The sequence below is a fragment of the Cygnus olor genome, chromosome 7 (genome assembly GCF_009769625.2).
Source record: "Cygnus olor isolate bCygOlo1 chromosome 7, bCygOlo1.pri.v2, whole genome shotgun sequence".
Lineage (NCBI taxonomy): Eukaryota > Metazoa > Chordata > Aves > Anseriformes > Anatidae > Cygnus > Cygnus olor.
This window is the reverse complement of record NC_049175.1, coordinates 38,188,642-38,210,024: the sequence shown is the minus strand read 5'-3', so window position 1 is coordinate 38,210,024 and position 21,383 is coordinate 38,188,642. Positions and strand designations below refer to the sequence as shown.

General features: G+C 38.9%; 1 protein-coding gene across 3 annotated transcripts in view; it reads right to left on the bottom strand.

Annotated features, from left to right (window-relative positions):
- Positions 1-21,383, bottom strand: part of INPP5A (inositol polyphosphate-5-phosphatase A) — a 249,702-nt gene that overhangs the window by 22,253 nt on the left and 206,066 nt on the right. For all 3 annotated transcript variants that reach the window (XM_040564164.1, XM_040564163.1, XM_040564165.1), the window contains exons 10-12: positions 18,748-18,843; positions 18,342-18,416; positions 4,382-4,455 (exon numbers count right to left, since the gene is read on the bottom strand). In XM_040564164.1, the coding sequence (XP_040420098.1) occupies positions 4,382-4,455; positions 18,342-18,416; positions 18,748-18,843 (245 nt within the window). The remainder of the gene's footprint in view (positions 1-4,381; positions 4,456-18,341; positions 18,417-18,747; positions 18,844-21,383) is intronic.

Sequence of the window (21,383 nt, the reverse complement as noted above, 5' to 3'; positions counted from 1 at the left end):
TTAACTTTTTTTTAATCTGCTTAAATTCAAAGAAATTTCATGTTATATAAACCCAGTGTTAGCATCTTTTCCAAACAAAGTGCCAGCTTTCAGTGTATAAAAACTTAATAATATTTATTATTTATTATCACTGCTATTACTAGTTATACGAAGGAAACAGAGTGAGTAGCAGGCAAAGATGCATGTTTACTCCTTGCACTGCTGCCCTTTGGCACAGCTGAGAACAGCTGCGGGGCTGGTTCTCTATGGGCCTTTGGAGGCTGAGGAAGGGTTTGCTGTACCCCCAAGTCACACTCTCCAGTCTGTTCACAAAGCTCCCAAAGTTGGGAACAGGATGGGAATAGAGAGGGAATGAATAAATCTGGAAATGACCCTTTACAGCCATTTCCCAAGAGCTGGACAGGGTTCCTGTTCTGAAGTGTCTGATCCACCTTGGAAGGGCAGATGTGGATTTGCAGATGCTGGGGTGAGTTAAGGAGCTAGTCTATGCAGAGCTGCAGAGGTCAGCATCCTTTACCGCTGCAACGCAGTGACCACTTGAATGGGAACAGCAATCAGCATGACACCAGCACGCTCCACAGCGGTTTGGAGCAGGAAGCGATGAATACCACCAAACCCGAGTAAAGTAACAATGTGCTTGGGGAGGGGGAATCCTATTACCAGATTGGCCAGAACTTCTGTCTAGACATCTATACATTCGCAAAAATGTTATGGCAAGAAGTGGTCAGGACCTTGGTTTTTCATCTGACTTGGAAGGCAACAGAATCAAGAGTAGTGTGACGGCTGGCTGCTGCCCAGGGAAGGGGTCAGCAGGGGCTCTGGAGACAGGGCGCCTGCCATCCTCCATAGAGCTCCCCCAGATGCCCAAGGCAGGTGGCACGGGGAGCGAGTGCTGCAGGAACAAGGGGACCCCAGCACGGGACCTGAGCCCATCAGCTCCTGTAATGCAGATCCTGGGGCTCAGGTGCCTTGCCTTTAACTTTGCAAGCCAATATTGTGGTTCATGAAATATTTCATCTCTGATATTGGTGGTGTGCACAAAACAAAACAGAGACATGATGCAGATTTGGTTTTGATTTTGCAAAGAAACAAAAACAAATAATAAAATTGAGAAAGAAGGAGTTGGAAGTGGATAAGTTGCCAGCAGAACTTGGTGACTGCCCTCCTTGGTGGCACTGTGGCCTCACAGTGCTTCTCCTGTAATTGGTTATCGAAGTCTGAAAGCATGCGGGGGGGGGTGGGGGGGTGGGGAGGAGAGACTTAGCTCATATTGAAGGATACTTTAATTTCATTCATTATACTGATTAAAAACCATCAAAATCTGGGTTCCATCCACAGTCTGAACTACCACAAGGACTTCTGGGATGCAACATTTTCATCTGGTCTAGCTTTTTTTTTTTTTACCAGAGCTTCATCTCTGGTGTAACGCTTTATTTAATATTTTAAAATAATAACAGCCTCATACCGTAGATACAGTAGCTTAAAATGCTAATGGGATCAAAATACATCATTTGGATGTTAATGCTCTGTGTCAAGTATTCAGATACAGAGGCCGTGGAGAGAATAAATGCAGCTGACTAACATTTTAATTTAGTTCCTCTTGCTCCCATTAATTTGGCCCTCTCCCTCCACCGTCCTGATGCTCGCTACTTGTTCTATAGCAACACCAGCAGTTCTCATGTGCAGCTCTCACAGCCCTCTTATTTACTGCTGTTTTAACTTTTCGCAAACATCTTCCATTTTCTCCCAAGATTTCTTCACATAGTCTTATATTATGCCCCTTCCAAGCTCCATTCCAGCTGTATTTCAATGAGAAATGGTGCTACCTTACCTGACGGGGGTTCCTATGTACTCTGGCACCTGTCATCTGACAGCAGCAGTTGATCACTCTGTGGATCAGTGCTAGAAAGGGACACAGAAAACCTTTTTCCTAGTTACCCCTTCTGAGAAGGGCAAGACCAACTCTCTGTCATGTTCCTGTGGCCATCTCACTCTTCCTAGAGCTTTCCATCACTTTCCCTCAGTGCTCCAGATCATACTCGCCCAGTCCTCCCTTTTCTGCAGTGTTGGCTCATTGTCTTAGTCTCTCGGCAATTAACTTGCTAAAGCTTTCCTCTTCCAGCTTCTTGTGCAAGTCTTGGCCTCCTTACTTGGAGACACAGCATTGGCTCCAGGCTCCACCTTCCCAAGTCTGAGTTACGCCTTTCCCTGCATGCCTACCAGGTTGCTCCTGCACAGTAGGCACATGTAGGAACAGTTTTGGTTCCAGCTTTTGTTTTGTTTGCATTCTATTTTTGAATATTTCCCCTCGCCCCTTGCTCCAATTGGATGTAAAGGGGAGAAGGGTTCATTTTATTTGCAAGAAACCTAGCCACTAAAAAAATAAATATCTAATGAGATTTTGATGTAATCTGTGAACATTAATTTTTCAAAGCTAGGCGAAAGGTTCACATCATTTCACAGAGTTCAAAAGCACAACTTAGATACAAAGACTACTCACACCAAACTTCTGATCTTTGATCTAGAGCAGAATGACACACAACCATATTAGCAGAAAGGTCTGAAGAATCTGCAAACCATTCAAGCAACAAGATATTTTTGCCAAATCTGGTTGCGGCTGAGAGGTCTACTTAGACTTGCACTTTGCTTGCAAATTGATGCACAGTTTTGTTTGACTTTTTCCCAAGAATTTTCATTCGTAGGTAGAAAACCTAAACCCAAGGTTGGTAAAGCTTTAAGTAAGAAAACAAACAAACAAACAAACAAAAACAACAACAGCAACAACAACAAAAACAAACAAAAAAACCCCACAAACTTCTCCCCTCGCCCTGAAAATCCCCTCCCACAAAACAGGACAGAAAGTAGCAAAAGCAAACACAAATGATAGAGAGCTTTAAAAATAAGATGTGTTCTCAATTTTGCCCAGCCAGGCTGTTTACATACAACATGTGCCATGCAATTTGCTTTGTAGGCCAAAAACTTAATTTGGGACTTCCTACAACTGAGGTGACAGCTGGAGTTTGAGCTATGCAGTCACTTATATAGACCGAGAAAATGTGTTTGTTTTATCGGACATCATTAGAGAAACTGATCTTAAATAGAAAGTTTCCACTGAAGACTAAGGGAATTGATCTTCATTTTAGAAAAAGGACTAAGTTGGTGAAATCCAGCCGAAGAATATTTCTGGTAAAAGTAAAAAAAATTATTTTCCCTCACCTCCTTTTACCCCCAACAGGTACACAACTAATGAAATACACTCAGAGATGTACACACTGCTGGTCTTCTGTTATCATACTCAATCAATAAGAACAATTTAGAGCACTGGTAACCTCTCCATGCATACTTCCACTGCCCCAAGGGATCAATATAATCAGTATCGCAGATGGCTGGTGAGAAGTAATGAGATTATGATAACAAATAGGCAAGCTTTCCAAATTTTTTCCTGTTGTATGCCAAAACATCACACCTTTCTGTCTGTTCCTAAAGGACAAAATAGCAATATTCAAGAATATTGTATTAAATATAAAAAAAATAGTTTCCTACATATACCCCTACAATGATTTCTTGTAACTTTAACTTTCTTGTAACTTTACTATAGTTTTCACTTTTTCTTTCCCTTAAAAACAACTGTGAGACTTGAATTCTTTACTCTTGGAAAGGGTCTACACACATTTTAAAATGTATAGTATTTTCCATATATTTCCCCTGCACAGGACTGCGATTTGCAAAAGTCTTGGTTTTATTTTATAACAATACTTGTATATTCATGGCTAAAATTCATCTGTGGAATACATCAGATTAAAATCATGCATGCATATTAAAAAAACAAATATATATAGTCTATATAGTCCATATAGTTAATAGTCTACATAGTTACATAACATGCTTACTGAAACTGAAAAAACAGAATCTCAGTTCCTGTACTCTTTCTTGCTGCTCCCTTTGGAGCCCACCTTGAGCAAAGGCATTAAGCTTTTCACCTCCACTTCAAGTTTATTTCCATTGAGTCCCATTTGCTAGCCAGTTTTCAACAGCTGTAGGTAAAGATTGTCCTAATGGTTACAATCAAGTATTTTAATAGGTTATCTGGCTTTAATGCTTAACAGTAGCTGTGCATCTCTTAGCATAGAAGCATGTCAGATTTATTTCAAATGCAGCTATAAAATACAGCATCAGTGCAATCCAAACAATGAGCTATTGAGCACAATTTATGTAGTCATTGAGGGGATGTAGGAAGACTGTAAACATTTGTGAAGGGAATGAAGATCATTATGATTTCTACAATATGTATAGGAACACTCACACTTTACCTGCTGCACTAGTAACAATTATGCTTTAGCTAGCTCACTAGCTAAATAAATGGATTATATATGAATCTTACCTGGGAGGAAATGAGATGTCCAGTTCATACAATCTGTCTTTAAAGACTGACAGCTCTCTGTCAAATTCTAAAAGCTATAAAAGATAGAAATAAATATATTCACTCTTTAATGTTGAACTGAAGCAGTCTAAACCCACTACATTTTGAAAAATGAAATAGACTTGATTAAACAGCTTGAGCTATATCCCCTTATAATAGTTTTTAAAACAATGCAAAACACTCAATACTATTCTGATATATAAACAGTTCATTGAGAAAAGTGTACAAAATGTTCCTTTTCATCTCAGTGAAACACGTAACATTGGCTCTTCACATCAGTGACCTGTATGTACACTTACTATTTCAAGATGGCAAAATTTTTTAAAATTTTATTAGCAACCTTTTCAGAGATAAACCAGGCTAGCATTAAAAGAGTACAGCAAACTGATATGCTAATCAACCCACAAAAATGCCAGCAAAAGTATCATATTACTTTATATTATCTTTAGCTCAGATAAGAAGGTACAATAAACACAAGGATGTGCAAATCACTCTTCCTAAGCAAAGACAAGCAGCATTTTTGTACACCTATTTTGGGTGGTGCATGTCAGATAGCAGAAAAAGGGAAACGTGATAATAGGTAAAATGTGTTCCCAGGCAGCAGCCAAGATGTAGTACTGGAAGAAGGTATTTCACAGAGGTATTCATAAGTCTAGATTTAATGTCCTGTATAAATATTACTTCTTGCCAAATTTGTTTTCCCTTGACCATGACAGAGGAAATAAATGTCTGTAGGCTTTGTTCATGAACACAAACCTGCTCATAACAAGTCAATAATAATAGTCCATGCTAAACCAACAACTGTTCTGATGGACACAAAACCTTATTTCAAAACCACGGCTGGTGTTAAGTCTGACATCCAAGTGAATTAGTGAGGTAAAAAACAAAAAGCTCATAATCTACTCTGTTACTGGCTGTCGTTCTGAGTGCCACTTTCTATTTTGACAAGCATGTCATCAAAACAGTATCCTGTATGATGGTGGCGTGTTTGCCCACTGTTCATTAATCATGTCCCATCTCACAGCTGTGCTGATACCATTGTATGAATGGCAGAGGTTCCCAAAGAAATTAGATTGTGTCCCTCTTTCTCCTCTGCCACCTCATAAATCATTCCTGAAACGTGCAATTAGCAGCTACTTGTACACATTAATTATCTGTGTGAAAGGCAGCTACCTGAACCACCTGCACTGCTGATTAGCTACCTCTCCAAGGCCCACCCAGTTTTCTTCCATTTCTAGTTGCCGTGTTGCTTTGTGTATGTACTTCTACACACAGATGCAAAATAATGGGTAGCTTTCCCTATTTTAGGATGCCAAACTGACACCAAACTTTGAGATGGTATGCTAGCAAAGATGTAACAATACAAATAATTGCAGTTAATTTTTGCATATTTTAACACCTGTTCAAACCTCCTGCTAATCAAGATGTTTGGATAAATGCTTATAAACATCTGTGTGGGAACTTGCATCTCATGTATCTATCTATCTAATAATATGCTCAATCCTAAAAATGTTGGGACAATTCAGCCTGCTCCTATGAAGTAATATCAACACACTTCAGGAAAAAATGATTCATCATGCATGTTCCCAGACTGTGATCCTTTATTTAAGTATGTATAGATAGATGTGTAGCCACTACATATAAATGCGAGTTGGCTATGAAAACGAATGTCACTTTTCTGTTCCACGTTCCCACTTGTTTAATTATCTGTCCAACATGAATCTATCATAGGAAAAAAGATCCACTATCCCCAGTAAAAATGTTTATTAGAAATACTTATATATTAATACAATACAAATACTTTTTTTTCCCTGCTCTTTCCAAGTAAAAAATATCAGAGCAGGAAAGTGAAGGCATTGGGAAAAAGAGGGCTATTTCTGAAGAGTGAAACTGCAAGAACTGAATAAAAGAACAATGCTCCATAGAACACAATGGTATAAATTACTCATGAGCATTCCAGGGGCTAGAGATGTTAAATAGAACCATTGTCCTCTCACACCAATTCACACTTTCAATTTTATACATTCAGATTGTTATTGCTATAATGATATTTGCAAACTAAATGAAAGCCAGCGTTTGGAGGACTAAGTATTCAGACATGCATTATCATTCAAAGAAGTTTCTCTGATATTTTTATTTGCTGCAGTTGCTTGTTTAGTTGTGACTGTGCTATGCAGATGAGCTGCTGACACTGGTGACAGAGGACTGATAACAGGAACAAGACTATTATGTGCTGGACTCTCTATCTGTTCTCCTAGTTTTCCCAGGTAAATGGACATCATTAAACTAATAATGATAAAGCCAAAACCTCATGATGACCTAGCTGAATGTCTAAGCCCAAGAACGTGCCTAAAAGAGACACATAGGGAATGTTCATTGTTGACAATGCATCCTCATACATAAAACAGTTAAATATTTTAGCCAGAGCAGATTATTTGCACATATTTTTTATGTCTTGCTGTATTTTAATAATTATTTAAATTTAACAAAGTATTTTTTCCTAGATATTAAGTGACTAAGTTACAATAGCTGTGACCTTCTGCACAGATGTGTCCAAAAACCACACAAAGGGACATCTGCTCATTCTCATGAAGTGAAATGGCAAATCCTTCATGTGTTCAGGATGGTGTAGTGTGAACCCACCTAAGAGCTTTTCTTTATCTACCTGATACCACTTCAGATAGTGGGAGAGATGAGGGCAAGAAATGATGAAAATTTGAATTGTGCATTTTGAGAAAACTCAAGTTAATTTTTCAGTAGAAAAGCATGCTCTAACCACTACTTTCTTTTTGCTATTTGTCTTAAAAGCACTTTGGTTCTCATTCAAGCCTGCAATCTCAAAACGCAAGATTACTGGTGAAGAAAACCTAGGCCTTATCACAACTATAGATGCTACTTTCCTTCAACCCAACTTGAAGAGAAGGAAAGAGACTTGACACAGGCACCAATTCATTACATCTGCTTTATGGCAGGTACGTACATGGGTGTCTGGTGCTCCTTAGCACTACAGATAATTAATGAAAATTAATGTACGCCACCTGATACAGAAAAGCAGTCAAAATATTACAGGACAATGTCTTTATTTCTAAAGCATATGCACTGTATTTAAAAATAAATCTATTCATGGATATTTTCAGCACAAATTTCTCACTTGCTTACATATGGTACATTAAACAGCATTGTGAATATCATTGCCATAGCAGTAAACACAAATATGTCTGTTCACTCTAAATGACTTAGAAATGACAAAAAAAAATCAGTTTAAAGCCTAAAAATCAATATATTGTTCCATTTAATTTACTAATTACATGGTCATCTTTAAGAAGCAAACCTTTATGGTGTTACATGATGTCGTGGGGTAATTTGAACAATTGCATAGAGATTTTAAAATGCTGTGTCTGGAAGCTAATTCTAGAACTATTTGTCACAAGCAGTTCAGAAGACTTTTCTTTTTACTTTTTTTCCCAAACTCAATTTCACCTATGTATTCATACATAAAATATTGCAAGGATTATGTAAGGGCTGTTTTATCTGCTCTAACCATTGAGTTGCTGATATTCTGTCAAGATATTTCGTTTACAATATCCAGCTACCAGCCCAACATGAACATTTGATTAACATCTTCCAAATGAAAATGCCATCCATACATGTGAGTAATACAACTATAGTTAGTTGATACTCCGTGAGACAAAGAGACAATACACCTCGGGGAATACAGATGCAGCATGATTAAGAATGTACAGAGTACACATCCACTGGCCTGTGACTGTGACAAAAAAAAATCATAGGGAAGAATATTGTTTTAAAAAACAGGTTAAATCTATCAATGGGATTTCACAGTCTGAAGTTATATATTTTTGTTTCACAAACTGCGTGAGCTAAATACTTCAGTTAGTTTGCATACTCAAGCTCCTATTGACCTACATGGGAATCAACTTGATATCAATGAAGTTCTTTGCACAGAATTAAAGAATGATTGCATTTGCATTAAAGGATATTCCCTATTTAATAAGAGTAGAATTAAAAACCTTTATGTCCGTTGCCTGTATCAGCTGCGGTGCACATCACCTCCCAAGGGAATTATCAGAACTGTTGTTTTTCCATCCTGCACAGGCACAGTCTGCAGAACCCGTGTGCCAGTGGGTAAGACTGGATTGATGGCTCAACACTGCAATCTTTCCTATTGGTATTCCAGTGAACTCCCTCACCCCAGGGCTGGAACCGAGCTCAGTCCACTGTCCTTGTAGCTGCTGGGGCTGTATATGGAAAGCAGTGGGCATTCTGGCCAAAGATAACATTCATCTGGAACTCTAAATGTGGGTATTGTTTAGCTTGACAGAAACCAAAGGCCTGTAACAGAGTTTAGCCAGTTGTAGAAATCAAGGTAATTTTGCTTGCTTCAGTTTAAAGCAATGAGGCACTCTGAAAAGGTCAATGTCCATCGGTATGCTTGGTAGGCCACCTTGGATAAAATCACACAAGTATGAACCCTTTAAAACAGGGCAACTTAATTCAGTCATTGGAGTAGAACAACGGCAATTACTCATCAAGACCTACAGACCAAAGTCAGAGCATTGTTAGATCAGAAGGTGATATTAGCAGCATTTATCAAATCCATCTCCAGGGCCCACCAGAGAATTCACAGCTGTGAAAGGGAAATGAAGTTTCAGACCAAAAAAAAAGTAGATAAGCATACAGAAATTACCTCAGAGAATTAAAATACATGGACAGTGGTCACTGTAAACCCCTTTGCCAGACTTGTATGGCATGCACTTTTTTCAAAAGACTTTGGAAATACAGCAATCTAATCCAGCTTTCCAGCTGAGAAAAAAATATTTAGAAACTGATTCAGCAGTCTACTGACTTCAAATAAACATCTGTGGATATACTGATCCCTCTCTATCTGTGAAAATGTTACACACAACTCTGCTCTGGCATTATTTAAAGCTACTGTTTTCTCTAGCTTAGACTTAGTAAAATTATCCATTACTATCTATTTTGAATCTTAATTTTCCTTTTCTCATAAAGTCATTCTTTAAAATCAGGTTTCATAGCAAAAAAAAAATAAAAAATATATATATTGAATATAAGCACACCACTTAACACTACTTTTGTATATCATTGCATTTCTGCACATTTCTGAGAGTCTGTCTGTACATCCTGAATGGCAGTGTTGTCAAATCATCAACTCCACATGAATGTGGATATATGGCACACAGAAAAACTGCACCAAATATACTTTTCTTAGCATTAGAAGAGTTAGGCACAGGTGGTGCCAAAGGCTCCCTGTGCCTGTACTAAATCAGAAAACTTTTTATTTCACTGGAAGTTCACTCAGAAAAACGTTTTGTTCTTGTTTTGACGATATATGTGTCTCTCTCAGGAGACATTCTGGCACTTTAAAGGACATGTATATTTTCAAGCAAGTATCCCAACTTTTTCAGAGAACTGGACTGGAAAATGTATTTTAAAATAGTATTTCTGTTACATGTTACATCTTAAAACGTTTAGAAAGAACCATAGTTTCTCTTGAAATCTATTGCTCCCCTAGCCTGATTTGCACTGCAGGGCCCAGGCAGAGGGCTGTGCTCACACAACCTGAGTCCTGAGCACCACACGGGTACCACTCCTTTCCTGGTGGAGAAACACTGTGAGAGCGGCTGTGGAAAAGCAGCGGTGATTTTGATTTCGGTGATTGATTTGCAAAGTGGTGATGTGTTCAGTTGTTGGGTAGGGCAGAGTAAGCACCTGGCATGCTGCAGAGGAATGTGCTCAAGAATCAGGGCTTTCAGCTAGCAAAAAAGGGCCTAAGACAGGCATTTCTAGAAGTTCATGTAAAGCAGCATTTTTCACTCTGTAAGACATTTAGTACCTTGTTGGTCCCGTAATACACACACACATCAACACCGATTTGGATAGAACAGCTCCTTCAAACTTCTCTAATTACATACCCCTTAAATTTTCCAGCAGAGTTTGTGGCCCCTGTTGAAATATCACATGCTTGTATTCTGCATATTATCCTGTTTTCCTTAATTGTCCTGTCTGGACCCTTAGAATCCAAGTACATTGACTTCACGCTGAAACCACTAGCATGGATAAGCTAGCATGGATAAGCATGGAACTGCTAGCAGTTCCCCAGTGCTCAGTCATCCCTCTGCTCAGTAACACGCAGCAGAGTCCAGATCTCATTCTGGGATATTTTGGTTGTTTTAAGAAAACTAATTCAGAATCCTGTTGTATTATTCAGGTAATTAGTTCTCAGTAAGGAGACTACAGTTAACCACGTGCAAAGAATAAACTAGTTAAGAAGTTAAAAGCACTCAGCAGGATTGAGCACAAACTCTCACCACGCAGCAGCAGTTATCCCCATTCGCATTCTGCTGACAACAAAAGGGCCACTGACATCCCCAGAGCTCTTCACCAAAACTGCTCTGCAGAAGCAAATTGCATTCTGTCCCTCAGCTCCACAGTGCCCAAGGAAGAGCCCAAGCATCCGAAACGCTGCACGTATTTTCACTGCTTTCAAACACCGCGACTACAGCTCCATCATCCTGTGCCGCAGCATGCGCACCCAGTACTGACCAACTGCGCACCCAGTACTGACTGGGCGATCCTTTGGATACCAACGCAAGGTGAGAGCAGCCACGGCGAGCAGCAGCCCTCAGGGACTTTACCACCCGGGGAAAGTCTGCATGCACTCCACTTATCTTCTAATGGCAAAAAGTGGCTTTTATCACTCCCTCTCCTGGGATTCCTGTGCTTGCGCTGATTTAAAAAAAGTAACTCTGCAAAACTGCATTTATGCAAATTGCCTTTTTTCAAAAGTTTACAGAAATAGACACTTGAACATTATTGTAATTCATAAACTGAACAACAGCTTGTAATATATGCCTCCTTCAAAATGTCAAGAAAGACTGGGTTGTTGCCAACTTTAACAATAAAAGATTTTAATTAGGAGTATCCTGCTTGCAAATGTGACAGATCTAGTGTATTATTTTGTTAAATTTTACATCTTTTACTGTGAAACGTAACATGGATTTGTACCACCAGGCAGTTAATAGTGGCATGTGTTGTGCTGTCAGTCTGCAACTGCACTTTCAGAAAAGCATAAAAACACGTACAACACAGTTTTAGTATTGCAGAATGATAAAAACCTTTTCTGAGTAAAGACTAAGACCCTCGCTTCTCAGCTGGGCGAAACTCGCACTGAGGCTGAACCCCCTGAGCCAGGCCCCCGGCAGGGTGGGCTGACCTGCGGGTCCTGCGGATGGGCTGGACCCCAGAGGCGCTGGTGTGACTGGTGTCCTGCTGTGGGGTCAGCGGCCCTGCTGCCCCTGCAGGCAACCGGGCACCCTGAAACATCACCCGAGACTTCCAGACACCTGCATTTGCAGGGCTTCTTTCCCAGAGGGGATTCAAATTCATACCCTTACGTCTTTGGAATTGCCAGAGCCTGCTGGCAGGGCTGCCCAGGAAGGGGCAGCAGGGCGTGAACTCATGTCTGCTTCCTCGCGACTGACATCCTGCTCTCATCTCAAGCCATATTTTTTGTACAGAAGTATCCTTCAGTCTTACATCTCATGTAAAACTACAATGAGGTTATCAGGCATGCCTGGAAAATGTAGAAGGATTTGGCTGTTGCAGAGACTCAGGGTAAAAAATATTAAGCACCTTTCTATCTTTATTTGGATTGCCAAAGACTTCAGGCAAGATGTGAAAGCTCAGGTTGGGTGCTTTTCTATATGCGCAAGTATTACCTGTAAGGGATGACAGTGAGATCCATAAACTCTTGAGGATCGTAATACAAATGCAAACAGTGCCTCTCTGGATATCCTCTTGGATCCCATAAAGGTTAAAAGGAGTGCCCTTAGGCCAAACCATGTTAGCAGATCATGCTGACCACAGGCTAGATTACAGAGCGCAAATACAGATGTTGGACTTGCTCTTTAGACAATACTTAAACAAGGGCCAATGTCTAAAAAAATACATATAGTACACCTGAATTAGCCTTTGGACTTGCATTAGCTGTGTAGAACAGGACAAGAGGACAAAGGGTCATGAAATATGATTTCTACTTTTGTAATGCGGGCAAATTCTACAGCTGAATAATTTGTTTACCTGGACCAGAAATTTGGCAGTGAACAGCTAACATCCAATTTGACTCCTCCTTGCAATCTAGATGTACACTAATATTTGTTAGTATGAAGAATTTATTGGTAATATTCCCGATCTTTGTCATTACTCATTCTGCAGTGTATCCAATGGCACGTCAACTAAACACTAACACTACTTTGCATAAGCAAATGCAATTCCAAGCATGGGAATACCTTTTCATGAGTAAAGGAGGAGAGCATAAAGCCATTTTCCTACCTGCATCTTTATGAAAATCAGGCATCTCAGATGACCACCTTAAATAAAAGAGGCAGTTTCAGGATGCGTAGGATTTCCTTATGACCAGTCCTAGGTAACAATGATCCTAGGCAATCAATTTCTTTCCTCCATCCTAATTTGCCCTTATACATCATATTCAAGATTTTATCTGGACAAGGGCTGGTTGGCTCAGTGGATAAACCTCTGCCTTTTCACCTCTGGGATCATGGTTCAAGTCAAACCCTGATGAAATGCACTTGATCGTCCTAATCTAGTTCTTAGTGGACAGTATTACCATTATCTTTAAAAGGGTCAGAGCCAAGGCCATTGGGAAGAGTGCATTGTGCTATATCTTGTCTGTTGATTAATACATTTTCAGTGATGCCAGATCCTTAACCTTCATGAGTGCACGTATTCTCACAAAAAGCTTAATAAAGGTCCCTGATGGACTAACCCTTTCTTCTAGATGCCCATATCCTTTCAGGATTTCCCAGGAATATTAAAATAAAAAACACAATCAAGTTACTCGTCATTTAAAAGTATGTTTGCCTCAACTGTTTGTAGAAACACCTCTAGGTTAATTAGTATAATAACAGATCCCTTTTAATCATTTCTTGGCATAGGGAGAACAAGACCTTTATAATTCAACCCATTTTTATAGCACGTTACAATTTTCTTCTCATATTTTATCCTATCTGTCAAAGCTATACAGACACAGAATAAAGGGAATCTACCCTCAAAGACTGATTTTGTTGTTCATAACATAGCCATTGAATAAAGACAGTGTTCACTGTAGAAATTTACTGTTCGTTCTCTGCATTATAAGGATGACTAAAAGATATTTGACGACTGATAACATGAAGCTCTTTTTTTTTTTTTCATTGTAATAATAAGGTAATAAATAGAACCACTTCCATTTTGTGGTATATATAGGCTGGAGATCACTGTGCTTTCCTGCATAACTATCTTGCATCTGTTTTGGAATTAATGCTGACAGTGTGTGATAATGCAACAGTGTCCTCTGAACTATCTGATTACCCCGGAGTAACTGGGCAGCTGGCACCCTCAGTCTAACTTCTTCTACCTCCAAGTTAAGAGAGGCAGGGGGAGCAGCTGACAAAAAGGACTGTCAGGGCAGGCGTCTCTGTGAGAGCTGAAGCCAGCAGCATAGGACAGGCCACCTGCTCAGGAACAAGCAGGAAGCAGGGAAGGCCAGCGTAAGCAGATACATAATTAGTCACCAGTTTCCATGAACATCAACAGACAAAACAGATTATGATTTTAATGGAAATAACATCACGTCTAACTCTTAAGAAAATTAATTCACGGACTACTTTCATTACACAGTAATGGTCAAAATCTTAAGGACAATACATTAGTTTCCATCTGGATTGATTCCTTAATATGTTTAATATGAAATATATGAATGTATGACCCATTTCTCATTTCTGACTGTGGTTAAAGATTATAAAATGATTCCTAATGATTTAATCATTCTTCTGTAGTCATAAAGAGTTTTTAAGGTCTTCTTCTATATTTATTTAACTGACTACTGAAGAAATAGTATTTAACTCGTGCTTCTTTTGCATAGATCAATAACATGATCACTATTTTTCATTAAATTATTATCTCTGCCTTCTATTTCTTTTGAGTATTTTAAAATTAAGGCTGAACTCCCAAATAGAAGATTTTTTTTGTGAAAAAAAAAACAAACAAACCAAAAAGCAGTTATAGCCTGATTCATCACAAATGATTAAGGAATTTGAAAAAAATGCTGTAAAAGTGTAGATTTATTCATGAACTCCCTGCACAATGCTACTCTCCTGAAACCACTGGCATGATAATTTTACTCAATTGAGAGCTGACAAATCCAAAGATACATCGAAGTTTAGTGTGAATGACATATTGGTGAGTGTGTAAGGTCAGGGATAGTGGACAGCACTGCAGATCCACTCAGGATGCCTGTGCAGAAGGCTTAGGCATCCCCCACATTCTCCCTTGTGCACGAGTCCCTCATGCTCTTTGGGTGGGTGAGGAACAGGGGCACAGAAGAGGTGTGGCTAGGATGTGGTAAGAGTTACCAGCCAGAGACTTCCGCCTCTTGAAGGGTGCAGCTCAGATTAGAGATGCCTCATTTCTTTGCCCACCATTCACAGGAAAGTCTCCGGAGCAGAACACAAACAGTGCTGTACAGCACAGCTTGGCTGTATGCTACTGTCAAAGTCACAGGTGTTAAGCTTTTTTTAACTCAAAAGCAACTCCTTCAACTGTAATTGTTGTGACACTAAGGTGAAATGCTGGATGTTGTACCTCCTTTCGTTCCACTTTTTGCATTTCGATTGCCATTCTGTAACTCCCTTCTCCATAGCATCTAGACATGGTAGTTCTGTAGTAGTCACTAGAGTTATGCCCTGGTTCATCTGAGGTACTACGAGCTTGATGTACAATTCTGAACATACAAATTAAGTATCAAGATGGTTCTGCATTATGTTACAGCTCCTTTCAAGTAGCTTTTCTCTTTTTTCTGTCACTAAACGGTTTAATAAATCTGGGTGTTCATTTCTCGAAATAAAATGATACAGAATTGTTATTGCACTTCAAGGTGATAAATACAGATAATTGCTAAGATAAATTTGGAATAAGCTACATATAAGTCTGGAAAAATTAGACCTGACAGATGACTGCATGAGTTTCAAACTGAATTTCTGTTAAAGAGATAATTTGTATCTACATCATATTTTTCATAAAAATACTTATTTCTATAAATGTATCTTATATCTATAAGATTCTTTTTGTTGATTACAATGTAAAAAAGAAGGAATAACTGTGTATGGACAATGATAAAGTAGCCTGTTGATAATAAATATTTGTCAGGTCTTGTCACATCAGTACACATTCCACTGTTACTGAAGAGACATCACACTGATAAAAAAAAAAAAAACACTCAAAAAATCAATGGATTTTGAGCTAAAGCAGTTGCTAAACACACAGAAAACATCTTTATCCAACAGCCATAGTGCTGTGAAAATTCCCAAGCCTTGCATTGGTACAGCTAAGGAAAATTTAATCTTCCCAAATACTCATCAGGGCACTCCATCCTGCAGACCTGACAGCCCCACTTATAATTAATTATACAATTTCGATGGGAATATCGACTAAACAAAGCTATAAATCATAGAAAAAGTCAATAGGCATGGACACATTCAATCATGTCCCGACCAATGATTACTACTCTTAAAATACAATAATTATTTTCAGGAGCCAGCTTGAATTAAATTTCTGTCAGGCTGGTACAAGACCGGCGGTTGATGAAGGATGCGATGGATTTTTTGGGTTGAATTTGGCACAGAGACATTTATCCTTTTAGATAGGTAGTTTGTTTTTAGTGATCACGGTGCTGCGTGTTTAACTAGACCATGAAGATTAGATTATCTCCAATGGCTCATTATATCGTTTATCTTTTCCTTCCATGTTTGATCTGGAAGATTTCCTGCTTCTTGATGCATGAATGAAATGACTGCTGATTTTGAGATGGAATGTGCTTAAGTGGGAATCTGCCCGTGCTTTTGCACACTGTGTCCACATATGTAAAGCCAACCAGCAGTCATCTGAAGTACCACTAGGGATGCGGTAAATGGCAGCAAAAAGAATAGCTTTGCTCAGCTTCAATAATGTATTGGGGAAAAAATCAACATGACAAATATTTGAGTTGTTTCAAAAAAAGCTAAAATATAATAGCAATAGATGTGGAGGAAAATCGTATGATTTACCTATAGAAACTGGAATTGGGATTAGTGTTATTACTCTGTATTAAATATCCCCCAAACTGAAAAACATCAATGAAAAAACAATTGCTATGTATTTCCCAAGGATTTTTTCACCTTCTAAATTAAAAAAAAACAAACAAAACAAACAAACAAACAAAACCTTATCTCACAGTAACTGTTTTTTTAAGATACCTTGCCTCACAGATATTTCTTGTGGTGGGTATATGCCACATATGAAAGATGTGCTTTAAGTAGGAAAAGCAGTCCCAGTGAATGGGATGGACATCAATAAACATTTAAAAAAGAAACATCTTCACTTTCCTCATGAATCTGACTCATCCAACTTTCCTGACTTCAGAAATGAGTGAGATCTCAGATTCTCTGATGGAATTAACCTTCTAGGTGTGAGTTAACTTATAAACAGAGAGGGTGAGTAAAGGGGCTTTGGTTATCCTCCTTGCCCTGAATCCTTGCAGACAGCTCTCCAAACAACCTGGCTGTCTATGAACAGCAAGAGAACATGCTGTAGGTAGAAGAGAAGAAGACAGAGATAAGGGAGCCACGGGTCCAGTATACATTCCCTCCCTATGCAAGAAGTAGCAATACACTTTGTGAGCAGGCACACTGTGAAATTGGTACAGACTACAGCAAAAACTAGAGTTGGAGGACTCTCCAAGAAGCTGAGACACAGAAGCTGAATCCCATGTCTTCTTTATTCTGGGTGTGAGGAAATAAGATAAAATTCAGGTGCCATGTGGAAAGATGTGAAAACTGCGCTAGCTTGTCAGCCTGCACAACACACAGTTTTTGTGTTGACAAACAGTTTCCATAGAACGCACAGTTTTCTAAAGGTTTTGTTTGTCTGGCATAGCTTGCCCTACTTGTATAGCGCAGAATATTCAACATGTGAATGCTTTTAGTTTATGCATACGTAGACAGACCTGTATCTGAAACAAGGAGCTTAGTTCTGATGTCAGTGAAGTTGGACCAATTTCCATAAGCAGAGGGTCAGGTCAATGAAATCTTCAGTAAGGCTCCCATATGCAGTAGGTGTCTATCAGCTGTGCTTAACTTTTTTTTTTTTTTTTTTGCATTTATCATTATGGGTGCTTCATGTTTTTCTTTTAGATACAAAACTCCTAGGCAACTTTAATGAAATTGAGAAAACTGCAAGCAATGATACAGAGATTTTCCAAAATGAAGTGGCTATATTTTGAAATAAAATAACTTTAAAAAGATATAAAGTCATTCTCCACATAAAAAATCTAGTCCTCATTACAAATCAAAAGGCTAGTGGTCCCTGTCTGCTTTCTCTGCTTATGAAACTGTATATGACTGCCCAAACAGTGCTAGCCTGCTGCAGGGTTTGACCTTTCTATTTTATTTATTCACACATTTCTATTATTCTTTGTACACTCAGAAGACACAGATATTTTCAGAGCAGTTTTGCATTAAAGGCTTTTTTTTAAAGTTATTAGGAAGTGCACAGAAAAGAACAAGTAAAGAAAGTGTGCTTGAAGAAATGGGAAACAGAGGACAGAGAGGACAAGGTCACATTTCATTTACATTTTTTCTATGAAAAAAAGGTAAGTCATGAAGATATTAAGAAGCTGCAATCAAAATAACTGGCTAATTAAGGAGGAAAGTTGGAGCAGTTACCATCTTGGATGAATTAGCCTTTCTTTCTGTAGACAGGAGGACTGATAAGGATAGAGGGCTGATAAAAACACAATTTGTATGAGTTTCCAACTTATTCCTTCAACAGTTTTTAATAACGAACTTACCGCAGTGCCATTGTTATCTCTAAAAACATCTTGATTAAAATAGTCAAAAAGCTTCTTTTCTAATTGTAGCATAACCTAAAAAAATAGAGGAGAAAGGTTAGCAAAGCTCTGGGATTCAGGTATCTAATACACCGCTGTTGGAAGCAACCCTTTTAGATACATGCAACCCTTTAAAACTACATGTCTCTAGGCGTCTAAAGCTCCTTGTCAGCTTGGCCATTTGGTTGACTGGCAATCAGTTAGAAAAATCCAATTAACTGCGCATTAGGTGTGACAATCTATATCCCACCCCTCCCTTTAAATTATCAGTTTGAAACAACTATATTCATTCTTTGTAGAAAAGAAAGTGAACGTTAAACAGAGTTTCTATTTACACAGGGGGTACAGAGGGCATTAAGTTGTTTACCTTTCTGTCATTATCAGATTCACGAAATATTAGCTTGACTACTTCATTTGTGTCAGCTGCCCGGATAGTCTGCATTGTAGCCTTCGCACATAGTGTCTAATAAAAAACACAAAGGGAGAAAAGAAAACACGTTTAAACAAAAGATGAGACCACATTTTATTGAACTTGATCAATCTTTGTGTCTTCAAGTGCTGATCCAATGACATCTGAAAGTATGATTTGCTGTAGGTCAAAATACAAAGCATTGCTTATTTAAGTGACTTCCTCTCATGATGGATTTAAAATAATACACTAAATTACTGTTTGGAGAGAAACAGACAATATTAAGAAAGTATCAATCAAATAAAGCAAATGTTCATTTAACTTATTGCCATGCACACAGGTTCTTTCATAGGTCTGACACTGTATCACACATTATTGTAAACATTCACAAAAGCCACTTCCTACAGCTAATGACTCTACAGCACTACTTATTTATGTACCACATTTTAAAAAGCTGATAAGTACTTTGGCACTAGAGTCTTGCAGCTTAACTCATTTGCCAAAACTTCTGCCTTGTGAATTAATGCCCCATGTATAATTTGAAAATCCCAGCAATACTTAATGATCTGACATTAAGTTTCAAAGTCAATTCATGATAGCAAATTGCTCATACACCATTCTTTTAAATAAAAGACAACAACACATCTCTAGATATTTTGATGATTGGGTGTCTAAAATGTATTATAAATCAACACTTCATTGGGCTCAAGGTATGAATTTCAAAGGAAGAGTCAGGCCTTGATTCATTAGATATTAGCCTAGTTGTGGTCCAGTTTTAACAGTAGGGAAGGCTGACCTACAGAGGAATACAGAACTTGTTGTTTAAAGGGCTTGCTCTGCTACATTGTAAGAGGTGAAAGTCTGAAGCCCTCAGCAAAGCCGTTAAGCATGTATTTAACCTAAAATCATACTTTAAATACACTGAACCTGTACTTTTAGCTAACTTTAACTATGATAAATGCTTATAATGCAGACAGGCTATGTCTCCACTTTGGGGTAGCAGGCTTCACAAAGTGCCCTGCAGTTATCCAACATGGGCAAACCTACTGGACGGTGTTTGATGCTGCTCCAACCCATCTGCCTGGGCTGCTGGAAGCCACAAAGCAAAAGGCCGAAAGGGGCATTGTAGAAAGCTTATTATTACTCCAAGGCAGAGAGAAAATGGCCAAGATGGGCTCTCATACATGGGAAGCTGTTCAGTTTTCCTTGATTTAGTCTAGCCACCTATGGCAGCTAGCATCTGTGCACAGCCTTGGATAAGGTTTGGTAAAGAATATCCATCTGAATAAAGAGCTTGCTCAAGGACAAGAATTCACTTAAGAATGGGGAAAGAGGTGATTTCCCTGCTCCACGTGTTCTCTTCCCTTTCTTAATGGCCAGACAACAGTTTGTCATTTTGCATGATATTATTCCCTTATAAAATAAGTATTTCCTTTGGTAATGGGGAATTTCACATCTGACCACAGGCTTCTTTCCTTCAAAAATATAACAACATATATTGGGATTCATTATTAGAAGTGCAGTATCGATCAGACACAATATCATGAAACTACAGCTTACTTCTCATTTCCCCATTCTGAATTTCTTGTGAAGGAGATGCCAAGCATGTTTTTAAAAAAAAGTCCACCTGCTTCCAAATAATCCAAAACTCAGCTGAGGTTATCAGTGCTAGAGTGGGAATTATCTGTCCAAAAACTTTTTCTTTCAATTTGACAAAAAGGCATTAAAATGACCCTTGATAAAGGCCTCTGTGTGTTGCCACAGTACAAACAAAAAGTGAAAAACCGAGCAATTCCATTTTTAAAGGATAATAACTTGAGTGTGATTCTGTAAAAGCGAAATACAAATCTCATCTTTTTCTTCATGTCTGTGAACTGAACAGGTGCCGAATCCCCATTTTACTGAAGAGATTATGCCCTTGCCTGACAGACTTTTCTTGATTGTTTCTTCCCCAAATAAGCAGCACCACGTCTACGGATTACAAACATCTACCTCCGAGTTTTATCCCCAAAAACCTGGCACAACCAAGGCCCAAACAGGGCCACAGGTGCATGTGGAGTCACAGCTTTCACTGGAGGACAAGTTGTTGGTCACATGAACACAGATGTGGGCTGCTCTTTGAAAGCTTCATCTGCATAGCAGAATTTTGAGGTGTTTTCCAAATGGCTTTGGAGGAGAGAGTGAAGGTGCTGGCAGGAGCTCGCTTGACCCGCTGTGGCTGGGAGGGCAGCGGAGAGGCACACCAAGCTGCTGGGGAGCATGCTGCTGCTGTCCCTTGCTTCGAGGACAGACCTCATCACTTCTCTCTCTCATCTCCAGTTTAGCTTTGGACACGTTTTGTCTGTTTCTACACGTAATTATCGTTTTGCCATCTGCGTCTGCAGGCAATTCCCGATGAGGTAATCCACGAGCAAGCCATTCCCAATGTGCACTCCCTCCGATACCGCTATTGAAATTCAAAGCACAGATTAGCTAATCGGGTCAAACCCCAAAAAATAGCGCTTTGGGCTCATGTGTCACAAATCAGTCTGGTCGCCTTTAAAAAGCGCACCAGATTAGAACAAGCACCCGAACAAACCAAAGCGGAAAACTCG